Source organism: Dermochelys coriacea, chromosome 2 (assembly GCF_009764565.3).
Source record: "Dermochelys coriacea isolate rDerCor1 chromosome 2, rDerCor1.pri.v4, whole genome shotgun sequence".
In the NCBI taxonomy this organism is placed as follows: domain Eukaryota; kingdom Metazoa; phylum Chordata; order Testudines; family Dermochelyidae; genus Dermochelys; species Dermochelys coriacea.
The window spans coordinates 124,452,693-124,470,357 of record NC_050069.1 but is presented as its reverse complement, the minus strand read 5'-3'; the positions used below and the strand labels follow the sequence as shown (position 1 = coordinate 124,470,357).

The window sequence follows — 17,665 nt, the reverse complement described above, 5'->3', positions numbered from 1 at the left end:
AGATTTGCAGGGCTCTAGTTACTGGGAGCTACCAACTAGCTGTGCTACTCTAAACCTTTGTAACCTGTTAACCTACAGTGAAACTTACCAATGGGCTTTGAAAGTTTCACTTTGTGTACTCCGTGCCATAGCTGCACTGTGGAAAGCAGTTGGAAAAATTAGGCAGAGGTAACAGGGCAGATGTACAAGCCTGGAGAATGTAGGGGGAAAAAAGAGAACAGACCAGAAAAGGGAATATTGCTCCAATTTTTATAATAAGAATACTAATTAGAAAGAATTAATAAAAAATACTTTCAGTTTCCTGCTCCCTAGGCCAGCAGTAACTGGTAATCATTCTATAGCCAGACCTAGCCTTTGCATTTTTGGATGGACAGATGAGGCAATATTTAAGCTGCTCACTTATAAACATTATCTCCTGGCCTCAGTCATCACATAACTATACACCTGGCTAGTATTAAGATTATGGTTAAAGTTGATTATTCAGTTCTTTGTAGCACTCCCTATACTTAACTAACTTCTCCTGTGGTAGAGAAGCAGTACCCAGTTGTTCATGCCAGGGGTTTGTATCATAGTTGTCAACATTTATAAGTGTTTCAAGTGAAATTCTCCAAAATATTTAGGAGCTGGGGAGCACTAGCTCTCGATATTGCAGGATTACAGGCACACAATGTTGGCTTATTCCCAAATTTCCATAAAATATTATTGAGTAACCATGAATACGCCTGTTTAACTGACTTTTTTTCCCCCATCAGTACACCACATACACCGTTTCCCCAAAATTATATAGAGATACTTAAAAGGGAGGAACACTTTGCTATGGGATAGAGATCAATTTTGTACTCCACAGCAGTTTTTAGCTCATGGGGTTAAATTCAATGCTTAGCATAAGCAGATGCATCTCTGCTGATTTTAGTGGAGTTATGTCAATTTACAGCAGAGCTGAATTTGCTTTCCAATAGTTAGCCAACAAGTCTAAAGTGCAGGTTAAAACTGCAGTGTGCATTGAAGGCCACTAGAAGATGCTGCAAATTGAGACTATTTTTTCTTTTCAATTTTTACTTTAAAAGCAAACAGTCACTATAACAAATTTTGAATACATTCATTAGAAATCAACTCACTTGACTCTGCAGTGTAGTATAAACAAGCAGTATAAAACTTCTGCAACAGTAAATCGTATATTGATTAAACATGCTAAAACCAGATTTAAAAGCAAACACATTCTGACTAAACATGTCCCAGGATTTCCAATTTCAGTAAAAGAATTCTCTCACTTCAATTCATGTTCTCATTGTCAGTGCCCTCTTAGACCTAAAGTCACTATTTTTAAAATGGAATTTTCAGCATGCGATCTTTTTTGCAACATTAAGTTGCATTATTTTCTGGTCTTTTAAACGCTGCAAACATGTGGCCTCCAATAAAGTTATTTAAAAATTATAACTTTAAGCATATTGGATTCTGTGTGTGTTAGAAGCCATTATTTTAAGTAAATATCTTCAGTAGTCACTTCAGTTTTTTTACATTGCAGAAAGAGGGTATGGACTGACAGTATGCTATCAGTCTTAGAAAACTATTTTCCTTGTTATTAAATAAATTTCAAAATGCCCTAGGGATGGGAAATTAAGTTAATTCTGGACTAATCTGCACAACCATAATTTGCAATCATTCAAAAACAGCCATATCTTCTTATCAGCAAAGACTTCATACTGTAGACAAGGGCTATAATGAAGTCTTTTATTACTAAGACTTCAGGCCCAATCTTACACCCATAGAAGAGCAAAAATCCTAGTGAGCTACCTTTACAAAACAGAATACAGAACATTTTTTAGTATAGTATGAAATACGGACAGGCTTCATATTGGAGAAAACATGCAAGGAACCAAATTACCAGTGCTATATTGTATATCTATTAAGTTGAAATTTAGGTCAGCATTCCTCATGGAGTAAGAGTGCCTGTTGGTATGCAGGTTTGCAATTTGGGGGTCATTAGATCCTTGGATGCTGAGGTACTATCTGAGCCCCAAAGCACTTTATTCACTAATGTCGAGCAAAGGAAGGGAGCTTTTATTTTGTATGTGGAACTTGCTAGTTAACCATGCCTTTTGTCACCTCTAGCTTAGACTTCTCTAATGTAACTCACATCAAGCTGCATTTTAAAGGCATTCAGAAGGTTGAATTAGCCACTTTCAACACACTAAGCAATGCTTTTTGCAGACAGAACTTTATAATGCTGCGCCATAGTTAAGTGTCATTTCTGAGTAGCTTCCAGAGGGAGTCTCAAATGTTGATTTTGACTTTACAAAGACCTAAACATATTGGGAACTTACTAATCTATGGCACGTCTACAATATGGAAATGTTCATTCCTATTAGTCTGCAGGAGTTGAAACAGCTACAGAAGAGTGAGCTGGCCTCCACTACTAATTGTGCATTGACACGAGTGTTTATTACTTTCCCATCAATTATACTGTAGTCAATAAAAACGAGTACTTGTGGCACCTTAGAAACTAAAACTTATTTGAGCACAAGCTTTCATGAGCGACAGCTCACTCATCAGATGCATGCAGTAGAAAATACAGTGGGGAGATTTTATATACACAGAGAACATGAAACAATGCGTTTTACCATACACACTGTAACGAGAGTGATCAGGTAAGGTGTGCTATCACCAGCAGGAGAGAAAACAAAACCTTTTGTAGTGATAATCAAGGTGGGCCATTTCCAGCAGTTGACAAGAACGTCTGAGGAACAGTGTGGGGTAGGTGAGATAAACATGAGGAAACAGTTTTACTTTGTGTAATGACACATCCATTCCCAGTCTTTATTCAAGCCTAATTTCACAGTGTCCAGTTTGCAAATTAATTCCAATTCAGCAATCTCTCATTGGAGTCTGTTTTTAAGGTTTTTTGTTGAAGACTTGCCATTTTTAGGTCTGTAATCGAGTGACCAAAGAGACTGAAGTGTTCTCCGACTGGGTTTTGAATGTTACAATTCTTGACATCTGATTTGTGTTCATTTATTCTTTTACGTAGAGACTGTCCAGTTTGGCTAATGTACATGGCAGAGGGGCAGTGCTGGCACATGATAGCATATATCACATTGGTAGATGTGCAGGTGAACAAGCCTCTGAAAGTGTGGCTGATGTGATTAGGCCCTATGATGGTGTCCCCTGAATAGATATGTGGACAGAGTTGGCAACGGGCTTTGTTGCAAGGATAGGTTCTGGGTTAGTGTTTTTGTTGTGTGGTTTATGGTTGCTAGAGAGTATTTGCTTCAGGTTGGGGGTCTGTCTGTAAGCAAGGACTGGCCTGTCTCCCAAGATCTGTGAGAGTGATGGGTCGTCCTTCAGGATAGGTTGTAGATCCTTGATGATGCGTTGGAGAGGTTTTAGTTGGGGGCTGAAGGTGATGGCTAGTGGCGTTCTGTTATTTTCTTTGTTGGGCCTGTCCTGTAGTAGGTAACTTCTGGGTACTCTTCTGGCTCTGTCAATCTGTTTCTTCACTTCAGCAGGTGGGTATTTTAGTTGTAGGAACGCATGATAGAGATCTTGTAGGTGTGTGTCTCTGTCTGAGGGGTTGGAGCAAATGCGGTTGTATCGTAGAGCTTGGCTGTAGACAACGGCTTGTGTGGTGTGGTCTGGATGAAAGCTGGAGACATATGGGTAAGTGTAGCGGTCAGTAGGTTTCTGGTATAGGGTGGTGTTTATGTGACCATCACTTATTAGCACTGTAGTGTCAGGGAGTGGATCTCTTCTGTGGACTGGTTCAGGCTGAGGTTGATAGTGGGATAGAAATTGTTGAAATCATGGTGAAATTCCTCAAGGACTCCCTCCTCAGGCCCTATGCTACCAGCACTCCTAGCCATCTTCGAGACACCATTGACTTCCTGAGGAAACTACAATCCATTGGTGATCTTCCTGAAAACATCATCCTAGCCACTATGGATGTCAAAGCCCTCTACACCAACATTCCACACAAAGATGGACTTCAAGCCATCAGGAACAGTATCCCCGATAATGTCACGGCAAACCTGGTGGCTGAACTTTGTGACTTTGTCCTCAACGATAACTATTTCACATTTGGGGATAATGTATACCTTCAAATCAGCGGCACTGCAATGGGTACCTGTATGGCCCCACAGTATGCCAACATTTTTATGGCTGACTTAGAACAACGCTTCCTCAGCTCTTGTCCCCTAATGCCCCTACTCTACTTGCGCTAAATTGATGACATCTTCATCATCTGGACTCATGGAAAAGAAGCCCTTGAGGAATTCCACCAGGATTTCAACAATTTCTATCCCACCATCAACCTCAGCCTGGACCAGTCCACACAAGAGATCCACTTTCTGGACACTACAGTGCTAATAAGCGATAGTCACATAAACACCACCCTATACCGGAAACCTCCTGACCGTTACACTTACCAATGTGATATATGCCATCATGTGCCAGCAATGCCCCTCTGCCATGTCCATTGGCCAAACTAGACAGTCTCTACGTAAAAGAATAAATGGACACAAATCAGACGTCAAGAATTATAACATTCAAAAACCAGTCAGAGAACACTTCAATCTCCCTGGTCACTCAATTACAGACCTAAAAGTGGCAAGTCTTCAACAAAAAACTTTCAAAAACAGACTCCAACTAGAGATTGCTGAATTGGAATTAATTTGCAAACTGGACACCATGAAATTAGGCTTGAATAAAGACTGGGAGTGGATGTGTCGTTACACAAAGTAAAACTATTTCCCCATGTTTATTCACCCCACCCCGCCCTTACTGTTCCTCAGACATTCTTGTCAACTGCTGGAAATGGCCCACCTTGATTATCACCACAAAAGGTTTTGTTTTGTTTTTTCCTTCCCCCTCTCCTGCTGGTAATAGCTCACCTTACCTGCTCACTCTCCTTACATTGTATATGGTAACACTCATTGTTTCATGTTCTCTGTGTATATAAAATCTCCCCACTGTATTTTCCACTGCATGCATCTGATGAAGTGAGCTGTAGCTCGCGAAAGCTTATACTCAAATAAATTTGTTAGTCTCTAAGGTGCCACAAGTACTCCTTTTCTTTTTGCAGATACAGACTAACATGGCTGCTACTCTGAAAACTGTAGTCATTGCAGCTGCACAGGCATCACATAGCACACATTTGGGTCTAGAGCCATCTTTATTACTGGTAATTCATAAAATAGAAAGAACGCAGCTAAACTCACTGAGTTTTTGTAGGAAAGGAAGATGGGGGAAAACAGCTCTCGTGAGCAGGACATATTTCAGCTTGAAGTCATTGAGGAAAACAGCGTGTAAGCACCCTGCAGCAATTTAGCTCAAATTGCCACTTTGCTTTGGCCCTCCAGCTAGTTCTCACTTTAAACCAGGGAGCAAAACTCCACCTGCTCAGGATAGTTATTGATTTCTGGATATTTGTAGTGTTATTGGAGCTGTGCTGGTCCCAGAATACTAAATTTGTTCGTCTCTCAGGTGCCACAAGTACTCCTGTTCTTTTTAAAGAGAGAAGGTGAGTGAGCTAGTAGCTGCTGGTGAAAGAGACAAGCGTTCAAGCTACACCGACAGGAAGCGCTCCACAGAGCTCAAAACCTTCTCTCTGTCTCCAGCAGAAGGTGGTCCAATAAAAAAAATGTTACTTGACCCACCTTGGCTCTCAGTTATCATTGGTCATCCTAACCCCCCCCCCCCATCACCGCTGCCAGCATCAGAGGGCTGTATCCGGGTGCGGGAAGAGGGTTGCTGCATGGGCAGCCCTCAGGCCGGGTTATGTCTGGCTGCCATGCAAGACTCTGGGGCTCGTGTCCAGCGGGGCCCCCCCCTCGAGGCAGCAGGGAGGGGATCCCGGCGGCAGCTCCCTGGCTGCCCTCGCGGGGTTGTCACCACTGAGAGACAATCAACCGCGACCCTGGGGATGAGCCTGAGCCCGCAAACCGGGCGAGGCGCAGGGAGCGGCCGCACAGCCGCCTCCCGGCAGGCCCCGCCCCTCCCGCACCAGCTAGCGACCGAGCCAATTGCCGCCCCTGGCTCCGCCCAGCCCGGCCGAGCACGAGCCGCCCCGCAGAGCGCGCCGGAGGCCCCAGCAGAGCAGGAATCCCAGCCGCCCCGGCGCCCCACACCCAACCACAGGAGCGAACTGCGCAAGCGCCGCCTCCGCTGCTCCTTACTAGCTCACACGGGCCGTCAGCGCCGGCACCAACGTTCGCCTCACGCTTCCGGTCCGGTCTCGCGGACACGCTCGCGAGACCTCGCTTCCTATCGCTCCGCCCCAGCTTGTCTCTCGTCCCAGCCACTGATCCCGGCGGTCACCACCCACCCACTTCCGTCTCCAGGCCGTGTCCCTTCCCCTTGCAAAAGAGGTCAGCCCCCCCATCACGTGCGGCCACTGGCCAGGCCCCGCCCCTTTACTAATCTAGCTCAGCCCTTCTCAGGCTGTAAGCCCCTCTTAACATAAACTCCGCCCATCTCCCGCCTCTTTCCTTATGGCTCCCGTCTCTCCCGTGTGTCCGTCACCCGTAAGCCCCGCCCCTTCTCCCCAAACCTCGCCCTTCTCAGGCTTCCGCTCGGGCCCCGCCTCTTCCTCTTCTTGTCTTGGGGGAGGATTCACGTGCCCTTAACAGGGGAAGGGGGCGGAGCCTCCGAATCCAGCCCCGACCGTTGCCTGCGGTTGGATGGGGAAATCTCGCGAGAGTTGTCACCCGGAAGCCGGGCGAGGAGGGGAAGGAGGCAGGAAGAGAGTCGCGGCTGCACCCTTGCTAGTGGCGGCGACGCCCGTAGTAGCGACTGGGGCGCCGCGCCCGGGGCTGGTCCCGGCGTCGCGGGGCTGTAGAGGCGGCGCAGCAGTAGCAGGAGCCAAGGAGCGTCGCTGGGCCGGCCAGGCGGGCGGGCGGCGGCTGCGCGGCCCGTGTCGCGTTGTAAGATGGCGGCGGCGACGGCGGGCGGAGGCAGCAGCGTGAACCCGTTCCTCAGCGACTCCGAGGAGGATGAGGCGGAGGAGCCGAGAGCCGGCGGCAACAGCGATCCAGGTCCGGGAGGCCCGCTCTCCCCGCAGCAGCAGGAGGAGGAGGCGACGGCGGCGGCTGTGGGCGGTCCCGGGGCGCTGCCGGGTCTGCGGGCGGCAGCCCCCGGGGAGGCCGGCTGGGGCGGGCCCGGCGCCGGAGAGCCCCCCCGGGTGCCCGTGGACGCGCTGGCGGCGCAGCTGCTGCGGGACCAGTTCCTGTTGACGGCGCTGGAGCTGCACACGGAGCTGCTGGAGAGCGGCCGCGAGCTGCCCCGCCTGCGCGACTATTTCTCCAACCCGGGCAACTTCGAGCGGCAGAGCGGCACCCCGCCCGCCGGGGGAGCCCCGGGCCTCTCGGGAGCTGCCTGCGCGGCGCCGGGGGGAGCGGCGGCCAGCGGCAAGGAGCCCGGTCCCGGGCAGCTCAGTAAGTGATCCTCGCTTGCCACAGGGAAGAAGGGGAGTGTGCCCTGCCGGCGTCTCTACGAGGCGGGAGTTGGCGGTGGGAGGGGTGCGATGGGGGCCTAGGGGGAGAGATGTCTGGTGGCCGGACTTAAGTGTGTCTGGGTGTGTGTGTGCGAGGAGCGGGGGTGTAGTTGGGGCTGGTATGGACGTGGGTACAAGGGCTGGTTGCTGCGCTGCAGGTGCAGACTGGGATCGTGAGGGGCTGCTACTAGTGCAGCAGTGTTAAAGCCCGGCTGCTGTATTTTCTAGTGAAATGTCAGCAGGACTCAGAAAATTTCTAAGCATGTTAGCTTAGAAGTCATCTTGTTTTGAGTTGTGTGTGATTAAATTTTAAGGCAGCTCTTGTAGAGCGAGAGGTAGGCATTTCTGCTTTAATCGTTGCCTATTCTCCCGTTTGTTTCTCTTATTTGACACACCAGTCAGATCACACATTCATGGTTCCACTGGGAGTGAGTTTTTCTTGGGGTTGGGAATAAGAGGAAATATGTTTTGGCTTATGACTGATGATCCTAAAGTCTATAATTTCCAACATGATCTGTCAAAGTTGACTATTAAAAGGTCAATGTATTGACCATGGCAACATAAAAGCCAACATTCTGAATGCCTTAATATTTTTATTAAGTTTCACAGGACTTAGCTGTTGAACCACAGTGTACAATGACTTTCCTAATTAGTGCTAGCAGGTTTAGAGAGCACCAGCTGTCTATGTCCTGTCATCTCTCTAAAATATTTTGGAGGGAAATGTGTATCATCAGTGTTGGGTGGGTTTGTTCGGGGGTTTTTTGGAGTAAGGGAGGCAAAGATAGTGTTTGGGAAGTTGTCGCAGACCTTACTGCTGCTAAGTATCACTGACTGCCTTTATTTATGAAGGAACAGATGACGATATGCTTGCATTATTTACATAAAATATCTGCTTTCCATAAAGACACTCATGGTGATGACATGGGGTCTAAAACACAAGTCTTAAGATAGGTTAAAGATTAGATTAATTCTATAAGCAGAAATGTTTTTCTCTTTCTTAATCCCTTGACTTTTAATTCGTGATTTACTGAAATCTTTATATTAAATGGAAGGGATGAAAGTGTTTGTGGTTAATAGAAGTTTGAATGATATGTACGTATGCTCTAGTTCTATTTCAAGAGAATATCCATCTGGTGTGTAAGATGCCTCCCAAATAATGGGACATCTTCATAAATAACATTACTGGCACAAAGCCATGCTATAGACTTAAACTTTGGAAATGGCTTTTGGGGTTTCATTTAATATCTTCAGCCACCCAAAAATCCACACTCCAGGAGCTTGTACTGCTTTTATTGTAAGAAGCAGACTAATACATGATTATATCTAAAATTATATCATCACACCCCAGTTATTGTAGTATTGCTTTTGAATATTATTTTTGAAATATTTAAGACTTTATAATTTCCTTTCAAAGAGTAAAAACTGCAATACCATATTCCTTCTTGACAAGATTAGTGGGTTTTGAAAAGACGTGCTTCAGGGCCACATACTAGCTTGGATGCTAAATTCACTTCCATCTGATTTAAAAAGTGCCCATTTTAGAAGTCTAACTATAGTCAGATTACTTGATTGATTTAATATTCTCATTGCTTTGTTAACATGAAATCTGGGTACTGTTGGAGATAGAATACTAGACTAGATGGACCATAAATCTGATCCAGAGAGTTAAGCAGGGACAGCTTCCACTAGTGACATACAGGGACAAGATGATGAGAAGCCTAGCCCTACCCTGTAACTTTCAAGTATGGGGTGTCTGCCAGGATGTGAAGGGGGAATTCTAGGCCATATCTATAGTGCTGCAGCTGTGCCGCTGTAACACCGTAGCATACATTGACTGAAGGGGATTTTTTTCATTGAAGTAGACTATGTCTGCACTTAAGATGCTACAGCTGCACCACTGTAGCACTTCAGTGTAAACACTTACTACAGTGACAGGAGGGTTTCTTCTGTCTTATAGGTAATCCGCATCCCTGAGAGGCAGTAGCTAGATTGATGGAAGAATTCTTTCATTGCCCTAACGCAGTCTACACTAGAGATTAGGTCGGTTTAACTACGTTTCCTGGGGTGTGGATTTTTCACACCTCTGAGACAGCTATGTCAATGTAACTTTTCAGCATAGACCAGCCAGAGTTAATTCAACTTCGAGATGTGGTAGTGGGGCCACTTAAAGAATTCTTCATTCTCCATTGACCTAGCTGCATCCACACTGGGGTTAGATTGACTTAAGTGCTCAGAACACACTTTTTCATGGCTCTTAACAATGTAATTAGATCTAAACTTCTAAGTTTAGACTACGAGGCTTCACTTGCAGAAGATCTTAGTTAGAGCAGAGCCAAGTATGGGTGGATAGCAACTTTAGATTTCCTTTCCTGGGCTTTAGTGCTTTGAGAGCAAACCCTCTAGAGGATGCTGAAAAAGACTGGAGAGAGAACAATAGAGTTTTGAGCTATTTTAAGAAAGTCCTCTAATGCCTCTAGCCATGCCTACAAGAAAAAGTTAGGTTTACACAGCTACATTGCTCAATTAGCCTAAACCCCTGCATAGACAGCATTAGGTCAGTGGAAGAATTTTTCTGTTGACCCAGCTACCACCTCTTAATGAGGTAGATTAACTAGAGGGATGGGAGAACCTTGAAGCACTACAGAGGTAGCTGTTTAAGTGTAGACATAGCCTTAGCGTTGATGTAGAAATTGAGGGCATGTCTACACTTAAAACATTGCATCAGCACAGCTGCACCTCTCTAGCCCTTTAATGAAGACACTCTAAACCAATGGTTCTCAACCAGTGGGCCGCTTGTGGCCTGACCCGCACACAGTTGTGGCTCATTTGGCGTCCTCAGGGCAATACAGGTAGTTTATGTATTATGTGGATGTGGACCACATAACCACACATAGAGCTGCATATGCGGCCCACAGTGGTAAGTAGGTTGAGAGCCACTACTCTAAGCCAACAGGAGAAAATTCTTCTGTTGGCGTAGTTAATCCACCTCCTTAAGAGGCAGTAGCTATTTTGACGGGAGAAGCTCTCCGGCCAATAGAGCGCTCTACACAAGGGGTTACGTCACTATAACTACGTAACTCAGTGTGTGGATTTTTCACACCCCTGAGGCGACGTAGGTATACTGATATAGGTCTGTAGTATAGACTACAGAGTCGCTAAAGCTATGTCTATGATAGCTGCACGTCTATGGTGCTGCAGGTGTGCTGCTCGAGTGCCATACTGAAGACCCTCGCTACAGCAATGGAAGGGGATTTTCCATTCAATGGTTAACCTAGCTACTGCCTCTCAGAGTGGTGGATTGAGAGAATTCTTCCATTGGTTTAGCAACATCTACCCTGTGGATTACAGCAGCTTAATTAGGTCTTTCAGGGGTCTGAGGTTTTTCACACCCAGGTCAATCTAAATTTTAGTTGTAGACTAGGCCTAAATCACTCGTGTTCGGTGATCCATTGAAAAATATGTTTCAACTTGGCCAAATTTAGTAGAGTTAAAAAGATACTTTACTTATGCACTAATTTTTAAATTGTAACTGGATATATTTTACCAACCCTCTAACGTTCAACTCGTATTATGCAAGTTAAGTGATTTTTTCATTCTGTTGCAATCTCAGTGTTTTATTGGTGACGTGACTGAGTACATAAGAAAGTTGAGTGGAATTTCTCAATGTGCAGAGTCATCTCTTCTGCAGTCTGTGAAGCTTTGGCATGGCAAGGCTTTATAATATGCATGTATATAGAATAAGATTGAGGGCCTCAGTAATCATTTACTCACTGAGCAAATGCATCCATTTAATGACCCAAAGATTAAGTATGCAATGGAATTTGTTTTTTTCACGTTTCTTTTCATAAATTAAGGAATTCTTCAGTTCAGAATAGCCCAGTCAACCTTGTATGGAAGTCTACTGTTAGGATAATCATTTTAACTTTTTTAGTGCAAAATAGCAGCTGGAAAAGACAGCTAGTAAGTAGCCTGTGGCCAGTAGCCTGTCCGTTGTTCACCAGCAAGTACTTTACAAACCACAGGCAGCCTATGGAGCAAAGTTCAGGATATTAGTTCAATGGAACAGGTCCTTTAATAATGACCATAAAAAAGATGGTAACTTTTGAGTTTTCAAAAACTTTCTCTGGCTTCACCTGAAACTGGTCAAATAGAACTCCCAAAGACCATGAATATTCAAAGGGTTGATGATTTATATATTTCTGCTATAGTGTTCTCTCCATTATCAGGCAGCAACAATGCTTTAGGATGCAGCTGTAAACACAGAAACGATGGTATTATTAGAAATGCAGATCCAGACATTCTTTGCAACAACCCTGCCCTTTCGCAGTTTGTTAATGAAGATACCTACATGAATGTAAAAAGTTTCATTACCCTTTACAGTCCTCTGATTGGTTTTCAAGCTGTGTAACAGTGCTCACACCCAAGGAAACTTAAAGTAATTTTGCACCGAGTCTTCTCTGCAGAAGCACTGCAATATCAATTGAGGCATACTGAGTTTACATAAAATTCCATTTCCGATTCCTGAATCTTGTTTTCCACCCCCACAAACTTTTGGTGGCTCCTTTGAGGAGGCATGTTATGCACTGACAGCCTTAACACTGTACTTTGAGAACAGCAGGTCAAGAAATATTGACTGTGTGGAAAAACTGTGCTCTTCAGTGTTGTGTTTGATGCAGTCTTTCAACAAGAGCCCAGAGAGCATTCAGCCTGTAATGTTTGAACCAGCTGGAATCCTAAAAACTACCAGCAGGTTTCTTACGGTCATGGCTATGCAAAACTGTCAGATCTTTACAGTTTTAAATTTTAACGAGGGACAGATTTTTTTTTTCTGCTCCTATTCCCCTAAATTGAAATTTGTGTTTTCCAACCTTCAATTCAGATTATGGCAATATTATTAGTTATGTTGTTAAATCTACTAACAAACAAATGCAAGATGTTAACACCAATTCTATTCAGTAAATTCTTTAAACTGCTTTTTCAACTGTTGTGAAAGGCTGTTTCGACACTCAGGGTCTACAATCCAGGGACTGCACCAGGATAGCTATGATGCTATAGTTATGCCAATATAACCCTGTAGTGTAGATGCAGCATACTCTGATGGAGGGTTTTTTTTTTTCCATTCGTGTGGAATCACCAGTTCCCCAAGCATCTGTAACTGGATTGACAGAATCATCCTTTCCATGACCTAGCTGAGCCTACATTGGCAGTTCGGTAGGCATAGCTACACTGCTCAGGGGCATGGAATTTTCACACTAGTTGGAATTAATATCTGAAATTATTAATATTGATATTTGAAACCACCAAACACTAATGTAACCATAAATTCCTTTATTAACTCCAAAGGCCAAATGATATTTATACAGTTGCTCTAAACATGCCTAAAAAGTCTGTCTAATAAGCAATCTATTAAATCCAAACAGTAACAAAATAATTATAAGCATTTGAATATGATACTTACAAATAGGCTAAACCTGCGGGTGCTTTAGACCCATATTTGTTGATTCCAACATGGTCAGGTAGATATTAGCAATGAACCCTTTGAGTTTACTTATTATACCCTGTAATAAACAAGTGATGTCATTGCCAATGACTGTCTTCAGCTAAAAAACAATTTGAATGAATTCACCCTTTTTTCCATTCTTAATCCAGATAAGATTCACAAACTCCTTTGGCTCTTCCTCCTTATCTCTTCCCCTCCTTCCTGCTAACCAACAGTTTTTCTTTGCACCTGGGTTTACACAGGTTTTAACATTAGTGTGTGGTTTGGGGAAGGGCTGTGTTGGCTCATTTTAAAACAGATTCTTTGTTTCTGCAGTCACCTGCAGAAACACCTTCATCTGCAGTGACCCCTATTAGTCAGAGGCCTTCTTTTTCAAAACTTCCCCCTATTTCATTAGTTATTTTTTGAACCAGATATCCTCCCTATTTCATTCTTTTCAACCTTATAACTCATTCTTTTCAAGGCCTTCCTTCAACTTCAGAGGTGGGCAAACTACGACCTGTGCCTGGTCCTTAAGCTTCTGGCCAGGAGGCTGGCCCCCAGTCCCTCCCCCGTTGTCCCCGTGCAGCCATGCCGCCACGCGAGCTGCACGGCTTGCGCCCGCCCACCTTCCAGGCTCTCCAATAAGCCTATCCTGCCTCTCTGAGCAGCATGGTAAGGGGCTGTGGGGGTTGGATAAGAGGCAGGAGGTCCTGGGGGTAGTCAGGGGACAGGGGGCGGTTGGATGGGGTGGAGGTTTGGGGGGGGTGGTCAGGAGACGGGGAGCAGGGAGGGTTGGATAAGGCATGGGGTCCTGGGGGGGCAGTTAGGGATGGTGGTCCTGGGAGGGGCAGGTCAGGGGACAAGGAGTGTGGGAGAGGTTGGATAGGGCATGCGGTCCTGGGGGGCAGTCAGGGGGCGGGGGTATGGATAGAGGTCGGGGCAGTCAGAGGACAGGGAGGGGATTGAATAGGGGGTGGGGTTCAGAGGTGGGGGGTCCTGGGAGGGGCGGTCAGGGGACAAGGAGCAGCGGGGGTTGGATGGTCAGGAGTTCTGACGGGAAGTCGGGGGACGGGAAGTGGGAGGGGGCGGATAGGGGGTGGAGGCCAGGCTGTTTGCGGAGGCACAGCCTTCCCTACCCGGCCCTCCATACCGTTTCGCAACCCCGATGTGACCCTCGGGCCAAAAAGTTTGCCCACCCCTGTTCTACTTGCTAGTCAGGGCCTTTCTTTACAACGCACATATATTTCCTTAACCAATAAGCTAACTTTACTACTTTAATTTTATACTTATCGTACAATGTCCCTGACTGACATAGCTGTGTCCAACTAAATTTTGTGGTTGGACCTTAGCCTCTGAACTTCAAATGACTGGTACTGAAAATGATGAAAGAAAGCAAGAAAGGTGTGAATATGCTGTAAGAAGAAAGGAGTGTTTTGCTGGACACTTACGAGTAACGGTTCTCAAACCTAAATCATAGGCAAAGTGATTGAGGCGAGTACATAATTGTGATCATTGCTCTGTTGTGCTAGGCATTGTACAACTATGTAGTAAAAAGTTTCTTCTCCAAAGAGTTAAGTCTAAAGTTAAGGTATAGAGAGTGGGTGTAACAGTCAAAGCAAAAAGTAAGGAGCAGATGAAGGTAACAATGATGGGCACTTGTCATTGTATCAGCTACCTATATGCAGTTTTTGATGATTGTCCGCTTTTTTGATAAAAGGGGGAGTGTACTAATAAAATTTGCAGATGACACAAAGTTGGGACATATTGCAAATATGGAGGAGGACTGGAATATCATACAAGAAGATTTGGACAACTTTGTAAAGTGGAGTAATAGAAATGGGATGAAATTTAATAGTGCAAAGTCCTGCATTTAGGGATTAACAACAAGAATTTTTTGCTATAATCTGGGGATATATCAGGTGGAAGTGACAAAGGAGGAGAAAAACCTGAGTGTATTGGTTGATCACAGGATGACTAAGCCGCCAATGTGATCTGGCCATGAAAAAAGGCTAATCCAGTGCTAGGATGCATCAGGAGAGGTATTCCCAGTTGAAATAGGGAAGTGTTAATACCATTATACACAGCATTGCTGAGACCACACCTGGAATACTGTGTGCAGTTCTGGTCTCCCATGTTTAAGAAAGATGAATTCAAACTGGAATAGGTGCAGAGAAGGGCTACTAGGATGATCTGGGGAATGGAAATCCTACCTTATGAGAGGAGACTCAAGGAGCGTGGCTTGTTTAGCCTAACCAATAGAAGGCTGAGGGGAGATGTGATGGCTCATAAATACCAGGGAGGGAGAGGAGATATTTAAGTTAAGCACCAATGTGGATACAAGAACAAATGGATATAAACTAGCCATCAACAAGTTTAGACTTGAAATTAGGTAAAGGTTTCTAACCATCAGAGGAGTGACGTTCTGGAACAGCCTTCAAAGGGGTTTAGTGGGGGCAGAAAGCCTAAGATTCAAAACTGAGTTTGATAAGTTTACAGAGGGGATGATATGATGGGACTGCCCACATAGCTGATCTGCGACTGCTAGCAGCAAATATCTCCAAGGGCTGGTGAGGGGACACTAGATGGAGAGGGCCCTGAGTTACTGCAGAGAATTATTTCCCAGGCGTCTGGCTGGTGGTTCTTGCCCACATGCTCAGAGTCTAACTGATTGCCATATTTGGGGTTGAGAAGGAATTCTCCCCGGAACAGATTGGCAGAGACCCTGGGGGTTTTTCGCTGTCCTCTCTAGCATGGGGAATGGGTCAATTGCAGGTTTGGATTCTCTGTAATGTGAAGTCTTTAAATCATGATTTGAGGACTTCAGTAACTCAGCCAGAGGTTATGGGTCTATTACAGAAGTGAGTGGGTGAGATTCTCTGGCCTGCAATATGCAGGAGGTCAGACTAGATGATCATAATGGTCCCTTCTGACCTTAAAGCCTATGAATCTAATTGGCATTTTTCTATAGAGATTGTGGCAACAATGAGGCTTTATTGACTCATTTGGGGAGGGCATTTCATTCATAAAGGGCAGCATGGAAAAAAGTGCTTGTCGGAGAAGTGGACAAATGGGGAATTGAGTTTAATATTATTGGCAGAGCAGAGGGAGTTGCAAACAGTGTAATAAAATAAACAAATAAGGGGCAGAGTTGAGAAGGGCAGAGTGTTTTAAAAGGTCAGGGTAAAAGTCTTGAATTTGATGCTGTTGTGAAAGAAAGGGAGGCATTTCAGAACAGTATTTTGAATGGACCTGCAGAGGGTTTGAGGATCAGGAGGACCTGGAAGTGGGTGAGGCTTAAGGGTATGTCTACACTGCAGTGTAAGCCCAGAGTTCAAATTCAGGCTTAAGCCTAAACCACTCTTCTGTCTATACACAAATCACAGGTTCAAGCCTGAATCAAGGCTGGACCTGGGGTTCAAATCCCTATTGCTTTGCAGTGTAGATGCAGCCCACTGGACTCTTGCTCTGGAAGTCCTCCAGAAGTCCCATGGACCAACTTTCTTTGTCCTCTGAACAGTCCAGTTTGATAGACAGTCAAGTTTTCCCACACTGTGCTACAAACAAAGGACTAGAGTGGCCATGTTTTAGGAGGGTGCTAGGAAGCTAAGGTATGTGTATGGTTGCACTTGGACCCACACAATGCAATGTAGATGCTGGAGTACCAGGTAGGGACCCAGGGTTTAACAATCCCTAACCTGGGGTTACAAATGATTGTGGATACTCATGCCCTAGGTTAACAAACCCAGGATCTGCTAACTTGAGTTCTTCTAACCCTGGGCTAACTTTGCAGCATATACATACTTAAGAGGGCAAATTCAGAGATAGAAGCTAAGTTATGAACCTGAGTGACTGTTATACGAGTGGTGAGAAAACATTGTCAAAACCTGTCAAGTTTAAATTGATGTAAATTTACAAGGAGATGACTGAAAGTCTAGGGTTTTGGGGATGGGGATTGGAGGTAGGATTGCCAACTAGGTTATATTTAAAAATCAGACACTCCATCAGGTGTGCCTAAACCTCCCCTGCCCAGCCTCTTTCCCCACAAAGCCCTGCTCCTGCCCCACCTCTTCCCCCCTCCCCCAAGCCCCTGCCCTGCCTCTTCCCCTGAGCCCCACCTCCTCCCCTGGTTGCTTGCTGCTTTTCCTCTTCCACGTCCTCACCCTGTCCAGGTTAGGAGGGACTTGCCTGAGGAGCCAGGGCTGGATGCTGCAGCCACCGGATGAAGGTAAGAGGTGGCCCCAGCTGAGTAGAGGCTGGAACAGGTGATGACCTGGCACCTCCCCTGTTTGCAGTAACCAGACTTCGCTAGTCCAATCAGTAGATCTGACCAGACACCGTCAGGTCCCCTTTTCAACTGGACTTTCTGGTCAAAAACTGGGCACCTGTCCACGATAGTTGTAGGAGAGGAATTTGAGGCCACAGTTGTATAAGACGCATTCCAATGAGTTTAGAGAAAGTAGGAGAAGGGGCAGATGGAGTCAAGGGTGGCTTTCTATGATGGCATGTCGACAATGTGATTATATTTAAGGGGAAGGAATCTGAGGGCATTTTTAAGAAGAAATAAGGGAGCAGGTGTGGTAGAGGGAGGTGACATAGGATCTTGTCAGTCTTCTCTTAAAATATATTGGGGATTTGAAGATTTTTAGAAAAAGTCAAATGGGCATCTAGGATTGGGCGGGGGTCAGTGAACATGGAGG

At 45.2% G+C, this 17,665-nt stretch overlaps 2 protein-coding genes across 17 annotated transcripts in view; one reads left to right on the top strand and one right to left on the bottom strand.

The window, feature by feature from the left end:
• PIGN (phosphatidylinositol glycan anchor biosynthesis class N) overlaps positions 1 to 6,325 on the bottom strand; it is a 141,722-nt gene extending 135,397 nt beyond the window's left edge. For 2 of the 9 annotated variants that reach the window (XR_006279062.1, XM_043508429.1), the window contains exons 1-2: positions 6,171 to 6,322; positions 2,627 to 2,629 (exon numbers count right to left, since the gene is read on the bottom strand). The gene's annotated coding sequence lies outside the window, so the exon portion shown is untranslated. Of the gene's footprint in view, positions 1 to 2,626; positions 2,630 to 5,651; positions 5,981 to 6,170 lie in introns of those variants that run through there. The other 7 variants (XM_043508425.1, XM_038391008.2, XM_043508428.1 and 4 more) reach the window with 6 other exon arrangements.
• Positions 6,326 to 6,686: 361 nt separating this feature from the next.
• The window catches only part of RELCH (RAB11 binding and LisH domain, coiled-coil and HEAT repeat containing), a 130,796-nt gene continuing 119,817 nt past the window's right edge, over positions 6,687 to 17,665 (top strand). For 3 of the 8 annotated variants that reach the window (XM_038388760.2, XM_038388756.2, XM_038388755.2), the window contains exon 1: positions 6,688 to 7,427. In XM_038388760.2, coding sequence (XP_038244688.1) covers positions 6,923 to 7,427 — 505 coding nt within the window. In that variant the 5' untranslated portion in view covers positions 6,688 to 6,922. Of the gene's footprint in view, positions 7,428 to 17,665 lie in introns of all 8 variants that reach the window. The other 5 variants (XM_043508421.1, XM_038388754.2, XR_005290941.2 and 2 more) reach the window with 4 other exon arrangements.